The 19,825-nt window shown below is 35.8% G+C and overlaps 2 protein-coding genes across 2 annotated transcripts in view; one reads left to right on the top strand and one right to left on the bottom strand.

The window, feature by feature from the left end:
* The first annotated feature begins 1 nt into the window (after position 1).
* LOC144435678 (ribosome biogenesis regulatory protein homolog) lies at positions 2-7,199 on the top strand. Its single transcript, XM_078124284.1, has 11 exons — positions 2-163; positions 646-718; positions 1,830-1,868; positions 2,606-2,644; positions 2,947-3,048; positions 3,441-3,519; positions 3,690-3,797; positions 4,256-4,368; positions 4,938-4,979; positions 5,737-5,835; positions 6,642-7,199. The coding sequence occupies exons 1-11, from the start codon at positions 9-11 to the stop codon at positions 6,801-6,803; spliced, it is 1,011 nt and encodes a 336-aa protein (XP_077980410.1). The 5' UTR covers positions 2-8; the 3' UTR covers positions 6,804-7,199.
* A 1,328-nt stretch (positions 7,200-8,527) lies between these two features.
* Positions 8,528-19,825, bottom strand: part of LOC144435236 (sorting nexin-14-like) — a 38,714-nt gene continuing 27,416 nt past the window's right edge. The window contains exons 23-33 of the mRNA XM_078123818.1: positions 19,511-19,613; positions 19,365-19,405; positions 19,065-19,135; positions 16,509-16,557; positions 15,463-15,592; positions 14,964-15,057; positions 14,147-14,217; positions 12,139-12,234; positions 11,733-11,824; positions 10,244-10,297; positions 8,528-9,823 (exon numbers count right to left, since the gene is read on the bottom strand). Of these exons, the coding sequence (XP_077979944.1) occupies positions 9,794-9,823; positions 10,244-10,297; positions 11,733-11,824; positions 12,139-12,234; positions 14,147-14,217; positions 14,964-15,057; positions 15,463-15,592; positions 16,509-16,557; positions 19,065-19,135; positions 19,365-19,405; positions 19,511-19,613 (831 nt within the window). The 3' untranslated portion in view covers positions 8,528-9,793. The remainder of the gene's footprint in view (positions 9,824-10,243; positions 10,298-11,732; positions 11,825-12,138; positions 12,235-14,146; positions 14,218-14,963; positions 15,058-15,462; positions 15,593-16,508; positions 16,558-19,064; positions 19,136-19,364; positions 19,406-19,510; positions 19,614-19,825) is intronic.

Raw genomic sequence — 19,825 nt, 5'->3', positions numbered from 1 at the left:
TAATTAAAATGGCGACAGATATAGTGGAAAGCGTGCTTCGAAACGCAGAAGAAGAAGCCAAAAAGTACAAGACAGTCGAAGTTAAAAAAGATATACCATTGGAAATCGACACAGGAAACATTCTTGCTATAGACACAAATCCATTAGACGTAAAAAGGTTCAGGTTAGTTCGTAGAACGGGATGTAAGACCATGTGTACATGTGATTGGTGTCACACACGTGGATGTTATATTCACAATTGCTACGAACTTGTGAGCTAATCTATTCTCGTATGGTCTTTTGGTCATAAATACTAGTATTTTCCGGAGCAATCACCAGCGACGGTATTTTTTTGAATATCGGAATACCTAACTACGTCATTATTTTGTATTTATATGATCATCCTAGAATAGAATATTATCATCGTGGAATAATAATTCATTTTATTTTTGTATGGTCTTTTGGTCATAAATATTAGTAGTATAGAATATGATATAATAGCTCATAAGTGACTGTGGAGTGTGGTTACATTGTACGAAATGTCTCGTGATATTAATAAACATGAAGTGTGTGATCACCGAGAAGTGTTTAATGGTATTGATTAAAAGATAACGTGTTTATCTAGAATTAAAGTGCAAGTTACCACCTTTGCTTCTCATATAACAGAACCAACAAAGAAGATTTTCTAAAGAACTTGGCCAGGGATAACACACAACTCCTATTCAATGAAATATGGAAGGTGAGAAACATACGAATTTGATGATGATGATGATGATGATGATGATGATGATGATGATGATGATGTGATGATGATGATGATGATGATGATGATGATGATGATGATGATGATGATGATGATGATCATCATCATCATCATCATCATCATCATCATCATCATCATCATCATCATCATCATCATCATCATCATCATCATCATCATCATCATCATCATCATCATCATCATCATCATCATCATCATCATCATCATCATCATCATCATCATCATGACACGAATTTGATGATGATGATGATGATCATCATCATCATCATCATGATCATGATGATGGTGGTGGTGGTGGCGGTGGTGGTGGTGGCAATGGTGATGGCGATGACGATGATGAAAATTGCATGCGTTTATTGTCTTCACTGTGTACACAGTAGTCTGTTTATAAGACTTTCAACAAATAAAGCTATATAGACTAACTAAGATCCTTTTGTCTTATGATGTGGTCATAGACTTGGATAGAAATGTCATTCTTTTGGTCAATTATTAGTCTGAGGAGGCTCTAACTTGCGTATGGAGTCAGATATATTTAGTTGGTATAACTCTGTTCTCAGTCAGAGATCCAAGTGGTCTCAAACTTGAGAACAATGCATTCAAATAAATAATGAGAAAGTGGTCCCTCATTCACTGACAAGCCCCCTACACACTTGTACGATAAAGGTCATGTACATGTACAATATAATAGATGGTATTTAGTGAATGAGGACACAACAGCTCATTATCATTAAACACCCAGAAGTCAACTTTTGGAGAGAAAAGTCTTCTTTGTTGAGCTGTACAGTTGACAACGTTATGTTTTACATGGAGAAAATTATTGCCACACTCAAAGGTTTTGGCATTGGTGTTTGATCACAAGTTTGAGAACACTTGGATCTCTCACTGAGAATAGCATCATACCAACCAAATATATCTGACTCCATAGTCAAGTCAGAGCCTCCTCAGACTAGTTAATTATGTACCTGATTTTTGATAGTTCACACTTGAGAATAAACTTCTTCACAACTGGTATCAAGATGGAAAGATTATTCAAACTTCTCTTCATGTGTTTCTTTGATTCTGTCTACAGCTACCAACAGAAAGGATAGATGAAGTGATTGTTGCAAAGGTAGATATTCTTTCTGCTGTTCCAGTATGTAGAGTGTATATAACTTCTATCTTTCCATATTTTCATTCAATATCACAACCTACATTTGTATCTGTCATCCTTGTTAAAAGCAAGTGTAGTCACTAACTCAGGCTCTAAAATCAGTGGATACTTACACCAAAATATTATTTAATACATGTACCAAAAATAATCGTAGGTCTGAACCTGAGAAATTTTAACTTGTAAACAAAAGTGTAGTCTGCAAAGTACGCCATAACGGGCACCCTCACACATCATCAAGGAGAAGTGCAAAGTATTTTTACTGGTTTATATATTTATGGATGCCATTGTACAAATTATTCTCCTAAATTTGTAGTATGAATATGATACCTTTTGCAATGTGAGCTTTGGAGATTACACTTTTATTCTCTTTAAATTTCCTCAAACTAAAAATAAGTGTTATAGAAATAGACTGAAAGATTTGTCATGATGTACATTCTGTTAACTTCAAGTTTAGTAAGTGATTTAACAGACATGCCAACAATGAGAAATCTTTCTGTGTAAGTCTAAAAGTGCTCTTTCTAATACTGAGAATGTTGTGCACCCTTTCGACCTGAATACACAGCAAGGCATGCATGGACATAATATAGTCTAGCTGCCAGACTCGTGACTATCGTCCCTAATCTGTTTATGTATAATACTGAGCTTACTGTAATTGATATGTCTTATGACTGTCTTCCCTTTGTTCTAACTTCTAGTTACCTGACCCACAGTATCGAGTTCCAAGGGAAAAACCAGTGAGTGTTCTATCATTGCATTCATACTCGCATGGTATGATGTAACTCTGAAAACCAATGTTCTCCAGCCTAGTAGTAGTAGTCAAGTCTCTGGGCTATGTTGTTATTGACATATGCCAACAATATTTCTTATTAAAGAGTGTATCAACCCATACACTAATCTGTACATGTAGCTGTTATTTACAAATAGTCAACACTGACCCAATCCTGATCCTACACACCCCAAATTATAGTGATGTTTTACAGCAGCTGATGTGTAACAGGTATGGAGATGAATGTATAATATTTGATGTTTGTTGTAGATACCCAAAGAGAGACCACCAACTAAGTGGGAGCAGTATGCTAAACTGAAAGGAATTCAGAAGAAGAAGAAGGGAAGAATGGTATGGAGTGATGAAGAAAAGGTAAGATGATTGACATATTTCATGTTTAGAGATCTAGTGAGTGTACTGTCATGTGATATTCAATGGTAGTTGAACACCATGTATTCTGTACCCAGGCAAAAGGTTGTCACCTAACTGTACCCGGGATTTACAAGTAAACACAGTTTCTGTCATTGATGCTGTTCAGTCTTTTTTTCTATAGAATAAGTCACAATTAAAGAGATTGGTATGTCTTTTCATTTTTTTTAATGATGAACATATTATTTGAAATGTAATACAGACAAATACAACTAAAAAAATAACCTTAAGTAAAAAATAACCCCACAAAGCAATGTCGTCTCACACAGTGAATCTTGGAACCTGACAAAGGAAGTACTCTTCTATCCTAATTTCTTAAACATTTACTTTTTCAGAAATGGGTTCCAAAATGGGGATATCAAAGCAAGAATGATCTGAAGAAAGACTGGGTGCTGGAAGTACCAAGCAATGCAGGTAAATTGTGATAGAAAACATATTGTTTGGAATATAGTCAACAGGTTTTCTGAGGGATGTAAACACATGACAAGATCATATCATGTGTAATTGATGTTCACTGTGTGCAAAACAGATGATAACTTATCATACAAAACAGATGATACCATATTGAAAAAAATCTTTTTCAGATCCTTACACTGATATGTTTACCAAGAAAAAGAAAGAAAAGGGTGAAAGAGTTGCCAAGAATGAGTTGCAGAGGTTAAGGAATATTGCAAGGGCACAGAAAACAAAAGGTAAGAATCATAAAATTGTATGCATTGTAGCTGCAATATTTTCAATAAAACAATGAGATTGTTGAATGTCCATAACTTTTAGATTACATAAGATGGCATAAGTTGAGAGTGCATAGATTTCTGGATATTAAAGTACATGTACAATACCAAAATGTAAAGGAAACCCTAGTCTTGTAGTAAGACATTGGATCTGCATTCTGATATGAAGGCTGCCAGTGCTTCTCTTCACCGTCTCCATGGAGTAGGCAAGCCTTCAGCTATGCAACATATAGTCACTTTTAAAAGTTGGCAAAATTGAAGTGCTGTAAACTCCTTTGTTGACCACAGGTATTTCACAAATTGTTCTGAGATGTATGTTATGTTGTAGATAATAGCACCAAATACAGCTATTCATTGGTATGTTATGTTGTAGATGATAGCACTAAATACAGCTATTCATTGGTATGTTTCACAATCAGTTCCAGGGGTAGGATTGACACCCACAGAGAAACCAAGCAAAGACCAACTTTCAAAGGCTGCACTTATTGCAAAACACTCAACAGCTTCAATAGGAAAATTTGAACGAAAACTGGTAAGCAAATCGAAATTATGATATATTGTATATGAATAAATTGACAAGTGTGATTTGAATGTAAAAATGAAATTTGGGCTAATGCAAGTGTGCGACTTGAATTTTAACCCCCCAAAAATAATGGTGTAAAAATGACAAAAGAAAACACAATATAGGAGACACTGTAATTAACTTAGAATGTGTAGAAGACTTGGACAGTACCATGGGGAGGAGAGAGAAAACTTGGACAGAACCACAGGGAGAAGGGGTTTAATGAAATAAGAACAAATCAGTCTAATGGTATGCAGTGACGGGGCACCACCATGCAATGGCCAACCCATGATAGGCATGGCATGACACATTGTATCTCACAGACTAGCATTAGCTGGGAAACCAAATAAAATTCTCTATCTTTCTTTTCAGTAGAATTTATCTAGCAAATAAAGTGATTAAAAATATGTAGTATTTTCAGCCCAAAGGTACATTTGTATGACATCACATATTGTAAATTGTACCAATGAGGGCAGTATTCTCTGCTTTCATGTCAGAAATGTAACATACACCTGATGCTTGTATCAATTTGATTTCAGCCAAAAGAAAAACCTCCCAAAAATACAGGAAAGAAAAGGAAGGTAAGAATGACTTAATAACTTTTATAGTAACCACCTTCTATCATACCAAAATGCGGTGGCATTTGCATGCAATACACCAGACTGCAACTATTTAAAGCAATATAAATAAATCAGGAAAGAATTTTTTTAATTTAAACAAGTTAAGACATGCTAGATGCACATGGACATTCAAATATATTTATTACTCTACACAAGAAGCTCTGAATATAAATTTATACTCACTGAGTCAAACAATATAGTAGAAAATGAATCCCAAAGTTTTGCTGACATCTTGTCATCATCTCCAGGGGTGTACTACAATGGAGTTGTTGTTATGTCCTCACTCGACATCTTGTCAGCATTGCCAGGGGTGTACTACAATGGAGTTGTCATGCCCTCACTCGACATCTTGTCATCATCTCCAGGGGTGTACTACAATGGAGTTGTTATGTCCTCACTCGACATCTTGTCAGCATTGCCAGGGGTGTACTACAATGGAGTTGTTGTTACATCCTCATTCGACATCTTGTCAGCATTGCCAGGGGTGTACTACAATGGAGTTGTTGTTATGTCCTCACTCCACATCTTGTCAGCATTGCCAGGGGTTTGGCTCAACAATTTATTGGGTTTAAATAAAGTCAAACAAACAAACAAACAAACAAATAAACATACTTATTCTTGTTAGTCAGTGACTTGCCATTGACTAGTTGTCGAAAGATAAAGAGTTTTTCTGACAGATATTTTTTGTTACATTAACGTGTTTTCTCTGTGCTTTCAGTTTGAACCTAATTTTGGAAATATGAAAGGAGAAAAAGACAAACAGATGAATATCTTAGATACCCTTAATAACAAGAAAGCCAAACTAGATGTCCAGAAGGTAAGATATCCAAGTCAGAAATCAAGTGTTGTTAATATGGATGACCACCAACATCAGGAGTACATTGACAAGTCCTGAGTCTCGGTTGAACAATGATATCAACATAGTACTAAGTCTTCTATCCCTACAACAGTACATGTAATTGAGAGGTTATCTGTGCCTTTGAATCTCAAGGTCTCTCTTCACCCCATCTCACTCAATGAGAAAGTATGAGCCAAAAGTCGTTCATGCAAATGTGTGAACCCCAACTGTTAGAATTATGTAAACAGTGTATAAGTAGAATCCTGAGCTGACCACATTTGGACATTATGTAACCGTGTCCAATAAACACTCGTTATTGGGCAGAATTCTGTGATTATTAATGACTGTGTGGGTGGCTGTTGGAATTTAAATTTTATCTTAGAACCTCATTGACCTTGACGTGATGAGATTTGAAGCCACAGATAGCATCTAGCTTACTTCAACAGAGATGAAAGCATTTTTTTCATCAGTCGAAAGAAAACAGAGAGAGATTGAACACCATAGGAATAATAGCCAACATTACCTGCATGTTTCGTGGGATATCCTTAAAAGTGCATTGTTCCCAGGCACGTGTCTGCTCCAAACATTTGTTACTTTTTAGCAAACCATATAGAGGAATGACTTTAAATCAATTAAATATAGTCTTGTACCCCTGATTGTTGGCAAAATTTCAGTTAACAATCCCAGAGTTAGGGGAGTGACATGATAGAGATAATTGTGTATTGTAACTTTATAATGATTAATTGCCGTGACCAAGATTTTGATGGTATTATTTGTATTTACAGGCTGTCAATCAACAGATACACACTGAAGAACAGGAGGCAGCTGCCAACAAAAGACAAAATAAGAAACCCAAGAAACAGAAAGGCAAAAACAAAGCTTTACCAAAATTGGTCAAAAAAGTGAAAAAGATAAAAATCAAAGGAAAGAAAGGAAGAAGGAGATAGATATTTTTAGCAAAATTCATTAAAATTATTTACAGTCATATCAAATTGTTATTCTATACAAGTCTAAGGGCCATTGTGGAGTAGTTGAAACACATAACCAGCAAAGACCCCCCACATCTTTGACTTTTGAGGGTTTGGAAGTGAAATACAGCATCATAAGCTTTGTTGATTTCATTAGTCAATACCAGTTGATGTATGTCCAGTAGTTTTGTCTTGCCATCCATTATAATGTTAAGCCTGGGTTGACTGATGTGAGGGCACCCCTTCATGGTATACCTTACAGACTGTGTGTATGCAATCCAGTCATATTTCTCTCTCACATGTACACACTTGAATTAGAAATGTACTTCTTTATCCCCCATGTCAGCTTCTGTTGATAGAGATTAAAACATACACTGAACAAATACTGCGTGTGTGATTCCAGTACTAAAAGCAGTTTGAAACAATTACATGTATACTAATTACTAATAAACTGTGTCATACACTAACAACAACATGGATCTTCACAGGATAGTTCAGTATATGTGACAGATCTAATCAAACAAGAGCCATCTCCAAAACACAGTCCTCCAAACAATTGTCTCGCTTTGTATGTAAACGAACTTGCAATCATGTCTGCTTGCCTATGGGTCATTGACTAGCTCATTCAGACCGTTGTGCTACTCAACAATATAGGGCAATGTCATAAAGTGTAGGGTAATATTTTAAATCATTATTCCTACGGAAATGAATTGCTGCAAAGATTGCCATTTAGTATTTACACAAATGTATGTCTCCACTCCACCTACTTGCCTCAATTCTCTGCTATCTCGGTCAGACCCAACCATATGCATGAAGTCAGAAAATTTCGAGTTGAAACGGTGAATTTGGAGGAGGCAATGCTAGAGACACACACACACACACATAAAGATAAAAAGTAGATGCATCTTCACAAGGAATGGTTTATCTGTTTCTACTATTAACGTAAAAACCCTTCTGCAGTTGGAAGACGGGTACACATGAAATACAGAACATAAAACAAATTGAAGGTGTTTGATAAGATTTTAATTTGACTCGTCACACAAAAAACCCACATAATTATATTTTATTTTACTTCATATTTACACAACATTCATACATAAATAATTTTATTTATAAATCTACAAGAAATGGTCGTTGACAAGTTCTGTGAATCTTACACACCTTGACTGAAAACTACAAAGTGCACAAAATGAATTCAAAAGTAATGTTTACTTTAGTTAAACAGATGAGCTATGGACTTCTATGTATGAAATGAAAAACAAAGTACTTCACAAGGCAGCAAATGCTAAAAAAAACCCAACTCTATATGGCCATTTTGTAGTAAGGTTAAGACTGGAGAAATGTATTTATATAAACTCCGTATCTGTAAAATGTCTCTGTTGGAGTAAACAGTGCTCAATACATATGTATGTCAGAGCTAAACATGAACTTTTTTTCTATTTGATAGTCCTAGTAGGCTACCAATTTCAGAAAGTTGTAGCCCAAAGATGGTGACCAATAGTCCCATATTATGGGGTAGCCCCATGACAAGAATTGGTAGTCTGTGGACACAGGACTACTGTTAATTTCCAGCCCTGTTTAGAGCGGTGCGTATGTGTGTGTGTGTGTGTGTGTGTGTGTGTGTGTGTGTGTGTGTGTGTGTGTGTATATATATATATATATATATATACATACACAAATTGTATATTAGCTAGGGAGTTTGGTTGGGTATTTGTTAGAGAAAACAATGTGGTCATACTCTCCAACATCATAGACCGTGGTATACCCTCTAATGACAAACAGAATGTTTCATTGTTGGTCAAAATAACAAAGACTTGGTTTTCTGAGTTACCATATAGTGAGGGATAGAAAACACCATCTAGTCCTTGTGAAATTGGCTTAGAGCTAGAGGGGTACAGTTACCATGAATGGCCACACTTCTTGGCCCCGGCCTGTACTTTGGTTTGGATCTAGTGACATTAGCTGCCAAATATAGGAAAATATTTTCTGTGAGTAAATGACAAATAGCCTCAAAGTGAGGGATTTCATAGTAGCCTCTATGACCCTAACTCTATGAGCAAAAGTAAAGAAATGTTGAAAAAAATTGCTAAACACTCAACCTCTTTACGATACAGACTCTCTTGATTGCACATCTCCCACTGGAATGTTATAAATCATTCTAAATGATGATGACTTTATGAAACCACAGTGATATTTCTCCAAGCTACTTCTAAATGATGATGGCGTTATGAAACCACAGTGATATTTCTCCAAGCTACTTCTAAATGATGATGGCGTTATGAAACCACAGTGATATTTCTCCAAGCTACTTCTAAATGATAATGGCATTATGAAACCACAGTGATATTTCTCCAAGCTACTTCTAAATGATAATGGCATTATGAAACCACATTGATATTTCTCCAAGCTACTTCTAAATGATAATGGCATTATGAAACCACAGTGATATTTCTCCAAGCTACTTCTAGATGACAATGACTTCATAAAACCACAGTGATATTTCTCCAAGCCACATTTGGACAATAGTGCCGTTCTGATCCGAGCCAGGGGTAATAATTGTAAAGCGCTTTAATCACGGTGTGGGAAAGCGCTATATAAGAACCTAACATTATTATTATTATTATCTTGCAATCTCAAAGAGACAGTAAATTTCTCAGTTAATAGGTACTGACTAGTTTTAGTCTTTCATATTGCTCTCTACTTTTCTTGAATGTCCCAAAAAGAGCCAGTTTAAATATATCTTTGGTCACTAAACAAGAACATTGGTTTGGTACAAAAGCTAATGGAGAATACATGCAGAGTACATCTTATGGCATGACACTAAAATCAGTGTACAATGATATTGCTTCTACACACACACACACACACACACACACACATCTAAAATTGTGACTCTTGGCAGTAGTCTCTCCGTATTGTTACAACACATTATCAGCAAATAATAGTCATGAAATTCTGTCATTATGTCTTCATGTCTGAAGATTCACAGTTGTTCTTTCCTGTCAAGACAAAACAGGTTGAAATTGTATCAGTCTTTTTTTTTAATAACACAGGAATTGCCATGGCAGTATCATCCTGACAAGTAACGATAAAATATATAAATACTTAGCAGTGGGAATATGTTAGCCACAGATACCTGTTATGTGGCTATACTGTTAGCCAAGGTTTTACACATTTGGCAAGGAGGCTTATTTACTATGAAAATATCGATAGTGTACAAAGTTAATATATGGTGTGTTTATTTTGTGTCTCCAACTTGACTTGCATAAACTGCAGACACTGAGAGCACAGACACATGTATACTAAAACATATCACATTGTAAAAAGCATATTACAAACTTAACCAATATGAAACAATTTCAAGTGCACATTTGATAAGGTAGTTCTGTTTAATTGTTGTCTTTTCCACTTAAACTCACCTCTAATTCTGGAAACAGTTCCAAGAGTACGATGTCCAACAACACATATGACAACTATAAATAGAAAATAGATTGTGTATGATTGCGAAGAACTGTCTAGGAATATTTACATGGAAACTTTTACACACTAATGTGTATGGTATATTAGTCTTTATAGTTTTCCCTATGTTTACATGGTAATTAGAACATCCTTTTTTAGCTCTGCTGTCAGTGAAAGCTGTGTGGAGTGTAAGAGTTAGGTTTATTCTCCGTCAGCGCCTCGTCTGTCCTCTGCCCGCAACTTTTCTACTATCATCTTCTTCATTAAAACTACTGGGCCAATTGAATTGAAATTTGTTGTGTAGGTGTCTTGGGATGAGCAGATATAACTTTGTTCAAGACAAATTGACTGGGTCATTAATATACAAATTAGGTCTAAAAATAGAATTTTTGGTAAAAGTGCTTCAAAAATCTTCTCCAAAACTACTGGGCTAATTGAGTTGAAATTGTTGTGTAGGTGTCTTGAGATGAGTTTTTTCTAGACAAATTGACTGAGTCATTAATATGCAAATTAGGGGTAAAAACAGTATTTTTGTAAAATTATTATAATATTTTACCAACTTCTGTGTGAAATGTGTTCTATAGTATTCACCACTTTATTACTTTGCTAAAACAAACTGCATAGTGGAAGAGCTGAACAGTAGAGCCACTTCTACACATGTTACAAAAATAAACACAAAAGAACAAAAAAAAACCCAGCAGAGCTATTCTGACTGATATGTCGCTTGTTGGTAGATGTGTTCATCTTTAGTGAGGTGGTGGATTTAACACATCCTTTTATGAATCCTATAAATGCCTGAACAAGGATTTTCTAAAAAGTGACACCCCATCTCTTCAATCACGCACACACGCACTCACGCACGCACGCACACACACATACACACGGAACGCACGCGTGCGCATGTGTGCAGTCACACAGAGACAGACAGAAACAGATACAGGCACATGCACACAGACAGACAGACACACAGACACATGCACTCGCAGACACATCACACATGCAGACACAGACACACATATACATACATACACACATACATACACACAATTACATACATACATACATACACACATACATACATACATACATACATACATACACACACATACATACATACATACATACATACATACATACATACATACATACATACACACACATACATACACATACACACACACACATACATACACACACATACACACACACACACATACACTCAATTCAATTCAATTCAATTCAAAAACTTTATTGTCCATTAAATTAAAAACATATAATGGAAAATTTCCTTCTGGCATTTCAGAAATCCCAATACGAATAAAAACGCTATCACAGACAACACTCCTCCATTCCATTTCAAGACATGGATGAAAGGAGTAACCACTGATGCAGAGATTCAATGTGATTGAAAACAAAGACAGAAATTATCAGTAGTTAGAGTCCATTTACCTGTTTGTTCAGTTTGGGATTCTGAAGGAGATCAAAGATCAGCTTTGTTCCAGAATGAAATTGCTCTTCCCCAACAGCAAGGGCAAATATTTCTTACAAAAAAATAAAACAATAAGTAAGTTAACTGTTTTACATTCCATGTGATACTACACAGGGAGGGTGGATGATTGGTCTACTGTTTGGCAACATTATTCATTCTATAAGGATCAGTAGACAGGACTGATCATACTGCCCCCTAGAGGTCAACTGTAATGTGGGGAACATTCACTCTAAGGAAGGTCATTGTCCATGGTTGGTTAAATTAAATGCTCATGAATAGAACGCTTTGTGTGGTACAACTTTGCATGTAAAGTTAATGCAGCTACCTGCTATATAACTGTTTCTGACACAAACTTGTTTCACCTACTTGGTATAAATTTCTTCATCTCCATAAGTGTTTCATCTTGTCTCTCTTTCTTCTCTTCATCAGTTCTTGGTGGATCTTCATCATAGAACAAAGCATCTACAAGAGGTATACATAAAGAGGTAATGATACAGGTAAAGAGGTTGTGGTACAGGTAAAGAGGTTGTGGTACAGGTAATGAGGTTGTGGTACAGGTAATGATCAGTGCATGTATATACCAGTAGGATGACATAAGCATTTAGAGAAAGAAATCCTATTGTGTTCATTATCAATACTATACCTTGCCACTCTATATGCTCTACACAATACAGACCCTACACTGAGGAGAACAAGTATGGCTGATTTTGTCTTTGCTGCATTTCTTATAACACATTACTGCCAACCCTGCTACATTCAATCTGTCTGAAATAGAGCTATGTAAATTCCCATTACTGCCAACCCTGCTACATTCAATCTGTCTGAAATAGAGCTATGTAAATTCCCATTACTGCCAACCCTGCTACATTCAATCTGTCTGAAATAGAGCTATGTAAATTCCCATTACTGCCAACCCTGCTACATTCAATCTGTCTGAAATAAAGCTATGTAAATTCCCATTACTGCCAACTCTGCTACATTCAATCTGTCAGAAATAGAGCTATGTAAATTCCCATTACTGCCAACCCTGCTACATTCAATCTGTCTGAAACAGAGCTATGTAAATTCCCATTATTGCCAACCCTGCTACATCCAATCTGTCTGAAATAGAGCTATGTAAATTTCCATTACTGCCAACCCTGCTACATTCAATCTGTCTGAAATAGAGATATGTAAATTCCCATTACTGCCAACCCTGCTACATCCAATCTGTCTGAAATAGAGCTATGTAAATTCCCATTACTGCCAACCCTGCTACATTCAATCTGTCTGAAATAGAGCTATGTAAATTTCCATTACTGCCAACCCTGCTACATTCAATCTGTCAGAAATAAAGCTATGTAAATTCCCATTACTGCCAACCCTGCTACATTCAATCTGTCTGAAATAAAGCTATGTAAATTCCCATTACTGCCAACTCTGCTACATTCAATCTGTCTGAAATAGAGATATGTAAATTCCCATTACTGCCAACCCTGCTACATCCAATCTGTCTGAAATAGAGATATTTAAATTCCCATTACTGCCAACCCTGCTACATCCAATCTGTCTGAAATAGAGCTATGTAAATTCCCATTACTGCCAACCCTGCTACATTCAATCTGTCAGAAATAAAGCTATGTAAATTCCCATTACTGCCAACCCTGCTACATTCAATCTGTCTGAAATAAAGCTATGTAAATTCCCATTACTGCCAACTCTGCTACATTCAATCTGTCTGAAATAGAGATATGTAAATTCCCATTACTGCCAACCCTGCTACATTCAATCTGTCTGAAATAGAGCTATGTAAATTCCCATTACTGCCAACTCTGCTACATTCAATCTGTCTGAAATAGAGCTATGTAAATTCCCATTACTGCCAACTCTGCTACATTCAATCTGTCAGAAATAAAGCTATGTAAATTCCCATTACTGCCAACTCTGCTACATTCAATCTGTCAGAAATAGAGCTATGTAAATTCCCATTACTGCCAACTCTGCTACATTCAATCTGTCAGAAATAAAGCTATGTAAATTCCCATTACTGCCAACCCTGCTACATTCAATCTGTCTGAAATAAAGCTATGTAAATTCCCATTACTGCCAACCCTGCTACATCCAACTTGTCTGAAATAGAACTATGTCAATTCCCATTACTGCCAACCCTGCTACATCCAATGTCTGAAATAGAGATATGTAAAAAATTTTCAAATTCGGCTAAGGTAAGCTACATATTTTTACCAAGGTGAGGTATTATGGGTAGATCCTGATTTGTGAGTGATAAATCTGATCTTGTAATTATTGTATTGTGACATGTCTTTATTTAATTGCACTGTTATGTGGCTTATGTTCTGTTCTGTTATATAGTATCACAGTAGATGCAAATCTTTACCTCTTAGTAGATGTATAATCAATTCTAATTTCTCTTCATGTAGAGCCAATCCAATTTTGTACCCCAGATAACTTAAAAAAGTAAAAAAACAACATCAAATGTACTGAGTTCAAAGAGCATGACTGGCCGAGTTTGAGACTGATATTTATAGTCTTCATTCTGGTGTAAGAGTAGACTGCAAGTCACCATTGGTGGTGCACTTTGTTGACTTCTATCTATTATAACACATTGTTTTTATACAGCCTTCAATGATTGTGGTAGATTTGTCACATGGTATGGACTAGTGACTTCAATTTGCATAGAATATTCATGTTCTATTTTCCCATGCGTGTTATTCATGAGACACGGTGTCTTACAGGTGATTTGCTTTGGCTATGGAAAGAATATATGCCTGAGATTATGATGTGTTATATAAAACACTTATTATCTGGCCTTACATCATATTAGTCTTTGTGCTGTTATGTAGCAACTATTTCACTCAGCTTTCATGGGGAAGAGTTGCTGCATAACAGCCCTCAGGTAATAGATGTCTACTAGTGCCCTCATAGCCAGGAAATAAAGTGTATGTTGTAACATACAGCTGAAATTGCAAGGGCAATGTCAACAACTTTACCAACTACTCCTGTTCAGTGAAAATACCTACTTTTTAATTTTGTTTAATAATGCATTACTGTTGAAAAGTCTTTTTGAAAAGCCCATTTCATTTCAAGAATACTTAAAACATGTTGTTGTGAACAAATCATCACAGAACACATAGCTGGTACACCTTTCCAAATGACTAAAACCAAGTAAATAATACAGAATATACAATACATACTAGTCAACAAAACCCTCCAGGGTATTTTTACCCAGTATTCCACCAGCTACAAATATATGGTGAAACCACTCTGGTATGTTGTAAGCTGTACGGGCTGTCAAGAACAAAGATGTACAGTTTGAACACAGTGTGTGGTAAATGTAAATACTTGAACAGATGAGAGGATTTGTAATATAAAATATGTAACATTTTGTGAAGGCTTGTACAGGTGAAGGTGACACATACTCTTTACAATTTGTAATACATCTTCCCTCAAGTCTTTTATAAACTTGATTTGCTTGATTTACAATCACTTTGTCCAAGTTTCAACTTATCCCAATATTCTCATTCTCATACAATTCAGTCAATCTCAACTACTTTGTCAGCATGCTAACCAGTTCATTTTAAAATTAATTGGTCCTGAAAGCATTAGCACAACAAGAAGTCAAGAACACAGAAATAAAGACAGAACTTGATCTCTGAATCTGTCAAAGAGCTCAGAGAGACATGGTGTACTTGCCTATATGTAGAATATAGTCAAAGACACCATTCAAATGTAAAATATTGGTATCTTCAACTTCCCTGGTATACTGAATATCATCATCTTCTATAGAGTAGGCAGCATTGTCCATGTAGAGTGTATTGAATCTCTACAATATAATGTACAAAATATGTGTATATCACCTAATTATAACAAATCTATTCTTGGTACTTCACTATAACCAAACAACAGTTGAAGAGTAACTTGCACCTCTTCATCCTCATGTTAAAGAATGAAGTTCTCAGTAGAATAACACAATAGTGCTATTGTCTTATACCAGGTGACCTAAAGTATGATCTGTAGAATAACACAATAGTGCTATTGTCTTATACCAGGTGACCTAAAGTGTGATCTATAGAATAACACAATAGTGCTATTGTCTTATACCAGGTGACCTAAAGTATGATCTGTAGAATAACACAATAGTGCCATTGTCTTATACCAGGTGACCTAAAGTATGATCTGTACAATAACACAATAGTGCTATTGTCTTATACCAGGTGACCTAAAGTATGATCTGTACAATAACACAATAGTGCTATTGTCTTATACCAGGTGACCTAAAGTATGATCTGTAGAATAACACAATAGTGCTATTGTCTTATACCAGGTGACCTAAAGTATGATCTGCAGAATAACACAATGGTGCCATTGTCATATACCAGGTGACCTAAAGTATGATCTGTAGAATAACACAATGGTGCTATTGTCTTATACCAGGTGACCTAAAGTATGGTCTGGGGCTATAAGAAACAAGTACAATAATGAGTAGTTTTATCATGTTTTCATTTGATAAATCTCAAATCATAAATTTAGCTGAATTATGATTCTGAAAATAAATGTTACTTTCTGAAAACTATTCAGAATATATTTGTTAGACATTCTTCTTGAATCTACTGTCTGTAGGAGCTGGCTTTATGGCACTTTGATTGTAACTACTGTAAGAGTTTTCAAGTTGGGCTTAATGTGTGTGAAGAGTTAACAACCATCCTTATGGAGTACACTATAACATGACAATGTCTTACCCTCTCTAATAATGTTGGATATTTCTTGTTTGTCCCTTCTGCATCCTCCCTGTATATAAAACAACACCAAATGTAACTCTTTAGAGAATATGGTATAAGTTAATATTGTCTGGAACCCCTGGCCATTTCCAAGACACTAGACATTTTTCTATGCCATGGCCTATTACACCTATGTTGTGTAACTGTGCCTAAAACCCAGATTCAAATTTTAATGGATTAGTCAAATGTTGAAAATAAAATGTGTGTGTGATGATGGTGTGTTTTCAATAACATAGCCTCAGAATATAGGGTATGTATTTATCAGGATTTATTGTTTTTATTTCTGAAAAATATTGCTATGACCCAAAAACAAACAAAATGCCTGTCAGAATACCCCTTTTGTGATAATTTAATGAAATATGTACAGAAATTACTGGGGAAAGAAAACAGACAAAACAAATTAAAATTAGAGTCGGAGGCTTAAACTAGGGTGTTGGTTGGTTGGGTTATCAGAAACACACAATTTTTAAAAAATTTGATCTAAAGCATCTGGCTAACCAGTTTCAAAAGTTACCTAAGCATATCACATCTTACTATTGTGCATGTACTATGTGGGTAGACATTATCTCATCAACCATTTATAAGTATAGTGTTAGATGACTTTATAGCACTGTTCTACAGCAATACAGGACAACATAGATTCCTTCCTAACAATCATCAAAGCTGGCAAATGCTTCCAAGTACAGTAATGTTGTACTTCATGTATTCAACTTTTGTTAACTGTCTATTGGCAACTATAAGCATAAGTACAGTAAATCCTGAACAACAATATTGTTATAAACAACTATCTTATTCAAACCTGCTGTAACTGGGTTTAATTTTGCAATCAGACAGCCAACAATACATTAACTAAAAACTGTTAAAATACCAATGATTTGACATTGTACATGTCAATTAGAGGTTGATGTTATCTCTAAGTAGTATAGTAATAAAGTTGAAATCATGATTCATTGGGTGCTGATTTTTTGGTGTGGACTCAAAATCAATTACTGGATATATAAATTGCACCATTGTTTGTTAACTGCTGCTGTACACATACGCTTACCCACAAGTGATTCAGTACTGTTCAGGGTGTACAATATTATGATTACGTCATTATGTCTTACAAAACAATTTCAACAAGTCATTGAGAATGACATAGTCCCCGCTATGATTGGGTTTTAAGGAATTATCACAACAACACTTGTGAACCTAAATCAAACAGACTTAGATATGTTGTGTCTGCTTGTTGGACATGCCTACAACAATAAAGGATTGGTCGGGTATGGGGGATCATATCACGATGAAAATGGATATGCACATGTATGTCATAGAACACTGTCCTAATACCAACTTTGAATGTGATCTGTTCAAGCACGTCTGAGTTATGGCTTTGGACATGGAAAAAACGCAAACAAAATGGCTGCAAGGCGGCCATATTGGATCGTATCATGACGAAAATGGATATGCAAATGTATGTCATAGAACACTGTCCTAATACCAACTTTGAATGAGATCTGTTCAAGCATGTCTGAGTTATGGCTTTGGACATGGAAAATTCACAAACAAAATGGCTGCAAGGCAGCCATATTGGATCGTATCACGACGAAAATGGATATGCAAATGTATGTCATAGAACACTGTCCTAATACCAACTTTGAATGAGATCTGTTCAAGCATGTCTGCGTTATGGCTTTAGACATGCAAAATTCACAAACAAAATGGCTGCCAGGCGGCCATATTAGATCGTATCATGACGAAAATGGATATGCACATGTATGTCATAGAACACTGTCCTAATACCAACTTTGAATGAGATCTGTTCAAGCATGTCTGAGTTATGGCTTTGGACATGGAAAATTTGCAAACAAAATGGCTGCCAGGCAGCCATATTGGATCATATCACAATAAAAATAGATATGCATATGTATGTCATAGAACACTGTCCTAATACCCATTTGAATGAGATCTGTTCAAGCATGTCTGAGTTATGGCTTTGGACATGAAAATTCATAAACAAAATGGCTGCCAGGCGGCCATATTGGATCGTATCATGACAACAATGAATATGCACATATATGCTATAGAACACTGTCCTAATACCAACTTTGAATGAGATCTGTTCAAGCATGTCTGAGTTATGGCTTTAGACAGGGAAAATTTGCAAACAAAATGGCTGCTAGGCGGCCATATTGGATCATATCATGAAACAAATTAACATGCATATGTATGCCATTGTATGTTGCCCCTGTGCCAAGTTTGAAAAAAATCGGTCCAGGCATCTCCAAGAAACGGCTGCGGACGGACAGACGGACGGACGGACGGACGGACGGACACACAGAACCCAATCCATAAGTCCCCGTTCCGGACTTAGTCCGGCGGGGACTAAAAAACATTCCAGTTACAGCTAGTACAACTTTAAGGCAAACTATAGTTGACCTCACAGATACTCTCTTACTGTTATTTTTCTTTCATGTGCCCAGTAGGAAAAAAATATTCTCCCACTTGCAAGAACACAATACATATATAGCTACTTACTTTGGTTTAGGTTTGGGTGCTTCTGTGGATGCCACAAATGATTGAAGGAATGGTTCCAGATACTGTCCTCTCTAAAATGAAACAAAAATATTCTTTGGGAAAAAGAACAATCTCCAGAGATAAATTCACTGTACAAATAGTACATGTATAGCTTGTTTTACAAGTCAAATATTGCCATCAAAGTTTTCTTTTCACACATACAGCAATTAGTGATGTGGATGATGAGTTAATTTTTGAGGAGATAAAATTTTTTGGCAATTTCGGTCAACTTGTAGTATTCATGGAACTTATTATACCTACCTCTTTCAGTATCCTGTTGGGAACTGACTTCAACATTTTACCTGCAAAGACAAATAAAAAGGTAATTAAATTACTAGTAATATCTCATAATTGGAAATACATTCAACCAAACCTACTCAGCAATGAAAGGAAAAATGTCAACTTACCTAGGTTGACGTCTGGGAGAAGTTTAGCTACAAATTCATCCTTAGTTGTTAGAAAGTTGCATAATAAATCACTGCCCCTGAGAACTCGCTTTGTGAGAAGTGTCTGATAACAGATAAACATGACAGAGAAAAGGTCAATATACAGGTTCAAAAAGACATGGTCTTTTTCTAAGTTACTGTGCTACCTTGTACTTAATACTCATCCAAAAGAAAGTAAGAGCAACAATCTCCAGCAGAGGCATGTGTATGTATGTATGTATGTGTGTACATGTATATGTGTATGTATGTATGTATGTATGCATGTATGTATGTATG

This window comes from Glandiceps talaboti, chromosome 5 (genome assembly GCF_964340395.1).
Source record: "Glandiceps talaboti chromosome 5, keGlaTala1.1, whole genome shotgun sequence".
NCBI lineage: Eukaryota > Metazoa > Hemichordata > Enteropneusta > Spengelidae > Glandiceps > Glandiceps talaboti.
Note: the sequence above shows the minus strand (reverse complement) of the source record. Positions and strands in the feature narration are given on the sequence as shown.